Source organism: Miniopterus natalensis, chromosome 12, assembly GCF_054644295.1.
Source record: "Miniopterus natalensis isolate mMinNat1 chromosome 12, mMinNat1.hap1, whole genome shotgun sequence".
In the NCBI taxonomy this organism is placed as follows: domain Eukaryota; kingdom Metazoa; phylum Chordata; class Mammalia; order Chiroptera; family Miniopteridae; genus Miniopterus; species Miniopterus natalensis.
In genome coordinates this window covers 47,981,203-47,991,280 of record NC_142092.1, presented here as the reverse complement: position 1 = coordinate 47,991,280, position 10,078 = coordinate 47,981,203, and the positions used below count along the sequence as shown (strand labels likewise).

General features: G+C 47.8%; 1 protein-coding gene across 1 annotated transcript; it reads left to right on the top strand.

The window, feature by feature from the left end:
* The first annotated feature begins 199 nt into the window (after positions 1 to 199).
* On the top strand, positions 200 to 9,311 carry FAM221B (family with sequence similarity 221 member B). Its single transcript, XM_087822762.1, has 7 exons — positions 200 to 565; positions 2,253 to 2,988; positions 3,135 to 3,278; positions 7,959 to 8,069; positions 8,263 to 8,460; positions 8,653 to 8,772; positions 9,137 to 9,311. The coding sequence occupies exons 2-7, from the start codon at positions 2,253 to 2,255 to the stop codon at positions 9,172 to 9,174; spliced, it is 1,347 nt and encodes a 448-aa protein (XP_087678888.1). The 5' UTR covers positions 200 to 565; the 3' UTR covers positions 9,175 to 9,311.
* The last annotated feature ends 767 nt before the right edge of the window (positions 9,312 to 10,078 follow it).

Here is a 10,078-nt window from a genome sequence, read left to right as displayed (position 1 = left end):
CGCCCCACAGGCATCCCATCGGAACCCTACACGGACCCTCGCAAACCCAGATACCCACGGACGTCCCCACAGATATCCGCAAACGCTACCCAGAGACTCTCAAAGAGGTCCCGCAACCCCCTTAAATGACGCGAGCCCCTTAGGTCCCCCCGCTCCAGGCCCGGCGCAGCCCTCTCGGGAGACCTCGTCCACCCCGAGGCGGCCACTGCTGTTGACGCGGAGACTCCTAGGCGTTCCGGTTGCCCTGGTGACGGATCCCTTCTCTTCCCGCCTGGCTTCCAGAGGCTTCAATCAAGTCCCTCCGTCGGCCCCGGACCCCCTCGTTCCCCCTCCCTCCCCCCTCCCCAGGTCTGGATAAAGCTCCTATGAGAATTTCTGCAGGTGTCCAAGTCTCCTCCCCAAGTCGTTGCCTTGCAGGCAAGACCTGTCACCACACAACACGCTGCAGCCGTTTCATCCACAACCGAGAGCCTTCTCTCTCTCTCTCCGGGCTAACACTTCCCATTCCCAGCTTCAGGCAAGATCGTGACCTAAGGACTTGTAAAAGCCAAGCCAAAGCCCAGAGGTATGTAGTCTCTGCCGTCCCCCCCCCCCCCCAAACCCTCATCCCATTTCCTTCCTAACACCTCTGTCCCTTCCCACCCAGTCAACCCCACTCCCATTCTCTACTTTTCATCCTGACCCTCTTCCCCTTTTCCCCTTCCTCTCTTCCCCTCCTCTGATTTTCCACCCCGACCCCTCAGGTCCCTTTTTCCTCTAGCTGAAGTCTAGTCATCTTCCTCCCCACATCCTACCTCTCCCCCTATTTCCTGTTCCAAACTTCCCCTTTGGAAAGGCTCTGATGAGTGTCAGTGATGTATTTAGTATCTCTGGAGCATGGGGGGAAGTAGGTGCAGGTAAAGTTAAGGCTGGAATTCTTAGGCACTGTTGCAAATGATGACAGGCCTTGAATATCAGGGCCAAGAAATTTGGACTTAACCCTTAGACTGAGTCAATGGGTATTTTTAAGCAAGGAAATGCCATTGTTAGGCTGGTATTTTAGAAAGATAGCCATTGGATCATTAAGGAGGACTCACTTCTTTTGGACATAATTCCAAGATAAATTAGGCATACCCTGCTCTCCACAGCATCCCGGACTTACCCCAGCACAATACCAGTTCATTTATATTGTCATTTTGGTTAGCCAGTCTCCTTCCCAGATTTTTTCAACTGAGTCCAGTGCTTAGCACAGTGTCTGAGTAAAAGTGTAAGGTTAGGCCCTTTATAAAAGTGTAAGTTACATAAATCAATGAAAGAATGGGGGGGTGGATTAATATGCTGGGGGAGGGAGCAGAGGGACAAAGTTATTTCATAATACAGGTAGAAAATGATGAGAACTTGAACAAAATTGGAGGGAAAGGAGAGGAGAGAATGAATTTCGGGGATATTTAGAAGAGAGAAAATACAATCCTTGGTGCCTATTTGAAGCTAAGGGCTGAGGAAACGGGAGAAAACTAGGATAATTCCTAGAGTCAGTTTTTTTTAATTCTCACCGAAGGATATGCGTTTATTTTTATTTTTTGTTTTTGTTTTGGGGGATATGTTTTTATTGATTAGAGAGAGAAAGAGAGAAGCATCAATGAGAGAGAAACATCAATCAAAACTGCAAGTGTCAGTTTTTATGCCCTGTTTATCTATTTAGCTAAGTCCAGTAGGCAGTTGGGTATAAGTGTGAAGTTTAGGAGTTTAAAGAGGTCTGAGTTGGAATTATGGATTTAGGGGTCATCAGAATACAGCTGGAAGTATTTGAAGCCTTGAACATGAATGACATCATCAAGGGAAGGTGTGTGTAGTCCCTAGACAAAAGAAGACCGTGGTCAGTGTCCTGCCATCATGGCATCCTCCTGCACTCTTGAGAGCAAACCCCCAACTTTGCCTGGCATTCCCAGTCTCTAGAATTCCACAGCCTGCTTTTGGATTGGCCAAGTTGCTGTGTTCAGGCTCCCTCCTGGGGCATGGTCCTCTGCTACCATCTACTGATGGGATTCTGGCTGCTTCAGTCTTTCATCCAGCTCCCTCACAACCCATAGTAGGATGCCACATGGGGTCTAGACACGTGTGAACCTCCTGGCACCATACCCTAACACAGAGCTCATCTTGCTTCCCCCTTATATCTTAGGTGCTCTGAGATATATCCTAATTACCTGTCTGTGAACCCTGACTTGTAGACCCTCTAATCCCAACCTAAAGCCTGTACCCTATTCTACCACTAGATGGAAGCAGACGAAGTCACAGAAGAGCCTCATACCACCATGGATGCAGAGGAGCACCCTTCTTCAAAGGACCTCTCTGCTGAGGACTCACAGGAGCCCCCTATCCATGAAACCCCCTTAGAGCCTCCCATCTCTGAGGACCCCATACAGCCCCTTACCTCTGAAACTCCTTTGGAACCTTCCACTTCCCAGAACCTTTTAGAGACCTACACCTCTGAAACCCTTTTGGAGCTTTCCATCTCCAAGACTCCTTTAGAGCCCCAGACCTCTGAATCTCATATGATGCCACCCACTTCCCATACCCCTTTAGAGACCCATACCTCTGAATCCTCTTTGGAGCCTTCCACCTCCAAAGCCTCTTCAGAACACTCTATCCCTGAAAGCCCAGTGGAGACTCACATCCCTAAGGTCCCAGAGGAAAACCTTACTATCCATGACTCATCACCAGACCATATCTCTGTGTCTGCCTCTGATGCTCTGAAGAAAGGCCTCTCCTCCGAGTCTTCCTCCAGTGGGGTCTCATGGGTAAGAAGATCCCTCCAGAAACCTGAATCTGAGATCCTTCAAGAGCATTCCCTCTCAGGCCCTTCAGCCCAGGTCCACCTAGACACATCTGCAAAGGAAAGGGAAGAAGAAGGAGAAGACAAGGAGGGACAGGATGCCACCGACAGCACCACTCACACAGCTCAGCCTGGATGTCATCTGGGCAAGAAGAGGGAGAAGAAAGGAGTTAGCTGTAATTACTCTTGCCCTTTCCCCATTCTCATCAGTGTCTTTCACTGCCCTAGGAGAAGGGGATTGGGTTACTCTTTGACCTGACCCTTTCTGTTAGTTTTGGGGCCTCCTCACTTCTCCTTGATTACTCAGCCCCTCTCTTCCCAGGTTACACAGTCAGCCCAGTGGTGCCTGCTAAGCAGGCAGAGTTGGTGGAAGTGGCTAAGGCAATGCACAGAGAGAAGTTTGGTGCTCGGGTAAAGAATCTTTTCCAGTGGGAGAAGAATGCAGCCCTGAATGCCATCCAGACAGGTGAGCCCAGACTGCCTTTCGGAGGCTTCCAACAGGCCCTGGGCCATCCTCCAACCCATCAGTTCCTGGGAACTTGCCCATTCAGTGGAGAGCCACACATTGCGGAAATGGCAGTGCCACCTGCCTGAAATCTGGGAGGGAAGCAGACAGGTGGGCCAAGATGGATGGCGTAGTTGCAGATGAAAAATGGGGATATTCATATAAAGCCCAGGTAGGAGCAGGTGACTGAACTAAAATTGTTAAAAACAGAAGGGCTACTGGCCAGCCCCAGATCGGGCTCAGCTCACCTGCACCAAACAGACCCTAAGGAAGAGGACCTGAACAGTCTCCAAGTGACTTACTGCTCTTACATGGCAAAGGACCTTTGTCCCTTGGTGGAACTCCATTAAAAGGCAGTCAACCCTGAATATGAGAGCCATGATCACTTGGGTACCCAAAAACTGTGAGTCTCCACCAGAGTGGAGTCATATCTTCTAGCCCTGTTGGTTCCAAGTCTCAGCCCAGAATTAGTACTCTTGACAGTCCTGTTAGTGGCCTGCTATGCTTATCTATGTCTATATAAAGGGCATGCCTATGTACTATGTAAATGCATGCCATCCTGTGCGTGAGCATGTGTACCGATGCTACTGAACTTTATATCTGCAGGGGTTACCTTCAGTAAGAGGGTCACTCTCACCTGCTATGCGGAGTCTGTGGTTTCTAGACTGAATTCAATATATGTCACTGCATTTATTTCGGTTTTTCATACTTCCTCCTTATGATGGAAGTAGAGTTATGTCAAAACTAGATGGGCCTAAGATATAAAGACAACCAGGTAATTCTATGTCCATACTCCTCCTCCATCTAATTTACTTTCCTCAGTCCCATGCAGGGACCTCCCAGCTCCACCTCTGGGCAAGAAAGTCATAGTGATTTCCTTTGTTTCTCAATCTTACTTCAATCATTGAAATAGCTTTGTTTGCTTATTTTAACATCTTATGTCACTTTTATTTTTCTTGCAAATGTAGGGTGTGTTCAGTACCCTCCTTCTCCTTCTTAGAACCTCCTTTCTCCTCCCCACTCTTCAAGGCCACTGTACTTGAGATTGGACTTCACTTTCTTGTTTAAACAGGCATTTTTATACTAAAATTTAAGTGTCATGCAATCCTGGACAAAGATATTTTGGGTTCTCTTCTAATACTGGGGATCTTCTGTCCCTGGAGAGCCAATATATGTGCTCTGTAGAGAAGTGTAAGCTTTTCTCTTACTCATTCAACACTTACTGAGCACCAGCAATGCACCAGGCTCAATGCTAGCTGTGGAGGTGGTGGTGCTGATGGGGTTTCCAAGGAAAAAACAAACGCTTATATAATTTACACTTTAATGAGAGACACCAATAAGTAAAAGGACAATCATAATTCATTCTAATAATTGCTATCATTGAGCTCAGCCTGAACAGAGAAAAGGGACAGGCACCCAATTGTGGGAGCTTGAGGAATAACCCTTGGAAGGAATGACTTCTCAGCTGGAATCTGTAAGCTGAAGAAGAGGTAGCCAGGTAAATATGGGATACGGTGAGATATGACAGAGCAAGGCATCAGTAGGAAACTGTAAGCAATGCATTATGCCTGCTGCATAGAGTATTGGGCAGAGTGGCCCTGCTCAGCTATGGAAGGGCAGCATTGTGCAGGCATTTCTGTGTCAAACTCAAGAGCTGGGATTATATCCTGAGGGCAACTGAAAGATTTTAAATGGAACAATAGCATGAACAGACGGGTTTTTGTAAGATCACTCTGGCAGTAGGGTACACTAAAGAAAGACAAGAACTGGAGGCAGGCCCAGCCGGTGTGGTTCAGTGGTTGAGCACAGTCACAAGCACCAAGAGGTTGCTGGTTCGATTCCTCGTCAGAGCACATGCCTGGGCTGCAGCCTCCATCCCCAGTAAGGGGCATGCAAGAGGCAGCTGGTCAATGTTTCTATCTCCCTCTCCCTCTCTCTCTAAAAAACAAACCAAAAAAAATAAAAACATACTATTTTTAAAAAGAACTGGAGGCAGGACAACTACATTGTGGGGCACTGGTAATAATCCAAGTAAGAAATGAACGAGTGGAGGTGAAAAGAAGTAGACAAACTCAAGAAATGCTAAGAAGGTAAAACTGACCTTTGGATCATTGGATAAGAGGAAGGGACATGCATGAAATGACATCTAGGTTATTGGCTTAAGTAACTGATTGGATAATGGTGCCATTAACTGAATGCCTAAAATGGAGTACATGCTTGCTAAGTGTGTGTTGGACAAAGGATGAGGGCCAGGTTTGGAAGGAATAATTGGATATAACACATTTAAAGTGCTTGTGGAACATGCTGGTGAAAGAGTCTAGTAGACAACTGGCTATATGGGTCCAAAGCTCAGGAAAGAGGTCTGGGCTGGAGACATCCTTCATATAAAAACAGCTGTATCTTGTATGCAGACATTCTAAGCACAAAGAAATGTTATCATGCAAATGTGATTATGTGATCATGGAATTGACTGTGTTGTGCAGAATCAAAATGGCATCCCAGGTAATGTCTCCTCCCCCTGCCAGTCCTTGTCCATTCAAACAGAAGAGGATTTGGAATCAGGGCACTATTCTGAAATACACAACCAGATGTCAGTTGTCCCACTTAAAGGATGCTGACACCTGTAATAAGAGTCTGAAGTGTAGTTTACCAGTCTACATCTTCAAACTTCAGCCTTCTTCATCTGAAAGCTAGACACTGACTCCTACATCAGTGCTTGGACTTTACTCTCTCAGGCTCTCATGCCAGGCCTTGATCTCTGGGCACTGACCCCTGTTCACTTCCACACCACACCTGCTCACCCAGTGTATCCTGCTATTCTGGATAGAATTCAGAATTCCTCTAGTAGAATTCTGGACCCCACCTATCTCCATTGTGACTCTACCTATACCCTGCCCTGTCAACCAAGACTCCCTGGTGTAATGGGGCACTAGAACTACAAGCTATCAGCATCAAGGCAGAAGCAGCAAAGCCAAAAGCCACATCTGGACAGGCTTTAGATCCTGAGAGACAATGGGTAATACAAGAAAACCTAGTCTTACCATTAGGCACAGAATTGTAGATTATGGCCCTGGCCAGAGTCAAAGACCAGAGGACACTAATTCTTTCTCATCCTCCTTATAGAATGTCAGGGTTATGCCTGGAATACTGAAGGAATTCTCTTCCCTCCTGAAGGAATTTGCTCATTCATTTATTCAGTCAAGCAGTTTTGTGCCAGGACCTGTGCTAGGTCTAGAGATATGGGTGAAAAGATAGGCCCTTTCTTGGAGGAACTCACAGTCTAACAGGAATACAAGTGAACAGTTCATTACAATGCACTGTGCTGTGATAAGAGTAGCACCAGGAGCCATGGAAGGCAAGAGGAGGGGTCCTGCTCGGCTGGTATAGCTCAGCAGTTGAGCGTTGACCTATGATGCAGGAGATCAAGGATCAATTCCCGATCAGGGGACATGCCCGGGTTGTGGGCTCAATCCCCAGTGGGGGGCATGCAGGAGGCAGCCAATCAATGACGCTCTCACCACTAATGTTTCTATCTCTCGCTTTCTCTCTCTTAAATCAATAAAGACATTTAAAAAAAAAAAAAAAAAGGAGGGGTCCCTAGAAAAGGGGAAGTCAGGGACATTTTTTGGTGGAGGCGACACTTTATTGCAGCCTTTAAATTGGAATAAGAGTCCTACAGCTGAAGGTCCCACTCCATGGGGACTTACACAGAATTCTTGGTTAGAAGTTGGGGTACTCTCAGGTGTCATGGAGAATGAGAAAATCTGAGTGGGAGGTGCTCTCTGGTTCTCCTCCCATATTTACACAGCACCACCACCCTTGCTTGTGGTGAGATTGACCATGAAACCAGACATTTTCAGATCCCACTACTAAAACCAGGCTCTAAAGGTTGTGGCATCTTGCTGGCGCCTGAGCTCAGGAATAATTCCTAGCCTCACCTTCCTTTCCACACCTTCTTTCTTAGTCTCACAAGCTTATATTTTTTGGTCTTTCCACTCATGACTTGTGGCCTACCTCTTTCTCCTGACCCTTGGGGAGCCCTAGGGAGTCCTTCTCCAGTTCATAGAGAGCATTAGTTCAATAATACCAGGAACACAGAAGGAAAGTATGAAGGTGACAACCTGAAGAAATGAGGGAAGCCCTCCTTTTGGCTCCATGCCTGCTCCATCATGCTCTTCTTCAGGTTCCTTCAACAACCATGCTCCTTAGTAGCCAACCCCCACCATCTATTCTACACCTGGCCAATCATCTTCTCTTTCCCTCACCTTAGACACTTCATGGAAACCAAAGTTGGGCTCTAAGGTAGATGACATGAGAATCCCAACAGTCACAGAAAACTCATTGAGATTCATGTTCATCTTCAAACAAAATTTCATTTATAATCTTCCTGCTCAGAAACTGAAGACTAAGTTTAGGCATCTCTGACAGGTTGACAGAGATGGAGTAGATCCTGGGGTGGGAAGGGAACTAAAACACTTATGGGCGATAAGAAAACCTTGAGGAAAACAATCTAAATGGGCAGGGATAAATACACCTGGGGGAAGAGGCGAGGCCCCACCAGGAGATAGGTGAGAACACCTGGGGGAGCTTAGACTATTTTTCCTTCTTACTTGTCCTATTACTCAATCCCACCAATTCCAGGTCTCTACATTGGCTGGCGTTGCCCCCATTATCTATGGGACTGTTTCCGGGTTGGGGATGAGTCCAAGTGCTTTTGTGGACACTTGTTGAGAGAGCACCAGATCATATCAGGTAGGGAGAACTGAGTTATCCCTCCCAGCCCCTGTAGGTGAGGCGGGATAACTGTACTGTCATGTGTTGGGATGTATGAGAGAAAGTGTGTGTGTGTGTGTGTGTGTGTTGGTATGGAAGAGGGTGTTGGCATGGGAATGCCAGGCCCTATCAGGTGCTGGTCTAATCCTACCACCCATCCCCATTCCCATAGACATATCTGTGCCCTGCAAAGTGAGCCAGTGTCGCTGCCTCATGTTTTGCTTTATCCCATCACGCCCAGAGGAGGTGGGTGAGTTCTGGCTCAAGAGACGGGCCACCTTTGACCCCAAAGCCTGGAGAGCTCAATGTCGCTGCAAACACAGCCATGAAAACCATGCAGCTACCGGGTCCCACCCCTGCAGGGTCAAAGGTACCTTCTAAAACAAAGGGAGTGCAGAGGTGGGCATGGGTGGGGATAGGATGCATATAGTTTGGAAGTAAGGATACGGAAGCTGGTAGGAGAGACTTGGTTTTGTGGGTGGTGAAGAAGAGATGAGAATGTAGTCAGCCCATGGGGAAGCCCCAATTCCCTATACTTTTCTTGGCTGTCCTCTTGCCCTAGGCTGTCGCTGCAACTGCTTTGAGTCTAATTTCCTCTGTTCGGCCTGTGACCGGCGCTGGGAGGAACACGAGACTTACTTCGAGACTGAGGAGACCCGGCGACGAGGAGGGAGGCCTCACGGTGAGGGGGGTAACCTGGAAAAGGGAACCATTCCAGGGCCTGTAGTCAGAAAACCAGGCAGAAAGGCACTCCCATCCTCAACCATCCCATCTAAGACTACCTCCCCACCTTTACCCCCTGCATCCCATGCCTGCATTGGTTTCCACCCCTAGGAGCAGACTATGTGCCTTTGGCAGAGATTCCTACCCTCCAAGAAACCATCATCAGCAACACTGACTTCGAGGCCCTACAGAAGCAGGGGCCCTCTGGCCATCCCAGCTCCCACCCTCGTCCCCCTGGGCTCCCTGGTCCACGCCACCTCCAACCTGGCCCTACATCTAACCCCCATACCTGACCCTTTCACCTCTGCTCTTCCCCCCTCTAGGGACAGACACTGGCAACACCTGGCACAGGCCTCTGTGAGCCTGGCCCAAATCGGCAATAAAGGAGAAGCTACTGGATTCTGATCTGGCTCTATTTGGGGCAGCTGGAGCCCAGCCCAGAGACAGACATTCTAAGACCTTAGAGTCCGCACCTACTGGGGGCAAAAGAGAGCACCACTCAGGAGAGAGGCAGGATCCAGCCATCTACCTTCACCATACCCACATTTAACCTGGCATTAGGAAAGAGTGGCTTCAGAGAAGCCAAGGAGGCAGGGGGTTTCAAGGATAGAGTGTGCAGTGACGTTAGATGCAGCTGTGGTTGCCAGTAAGATAAAGACTAAAAAGTGCCCATTGGATTTTGCAATTAGAAGGTCTTCGAGGACTTCAGAGAGTAATTTCAGTGGTGCAGTGGAGGCAGGAGTTTCTTTAAGAAACTTGAATGAAAAGAGCAGTAGAGAAGTTAGACAATGTCCAGAGGGAGATGTGGAGTTGAGGAAGCATTTTTTAAGAAGAAAAAAGGGAAGAGGCCAGTAGATAAAAAGACCTTGAAGGAGGCAGAAGAGAAAGAGAAATGCCTGGTGAGACAAGATCCCAGAGATGGAGAGAGGGGATGAAGTGAAGGGATTTGCTTTGGACAGGAGAGACACTACTTCCTAAAACCAAGAGGAAGGAAAGAAGAAAGGATGGGGCCTTCACTGCACTGCAGGGAGCAGGATCTCATGACAGTTCCCCTGTGAAGTAGGAGGTGAGGTCAGTTTCTGGTGGGGATGGAGGGAAGGCTAAGAGTGGAGAGTAGGAGACAGGAAAAGAGGTGAAGGTTTGAGAAGGCTAATGTGAGGAATTGGAGAAAAATCTGATCAGTGGGGTGCTTGAGGATTAAGGTACAGTTGGAAACAGGAACCTAGTTAGAAAAGCAGAGAAGCAAAATATTTAGATTAATGGGT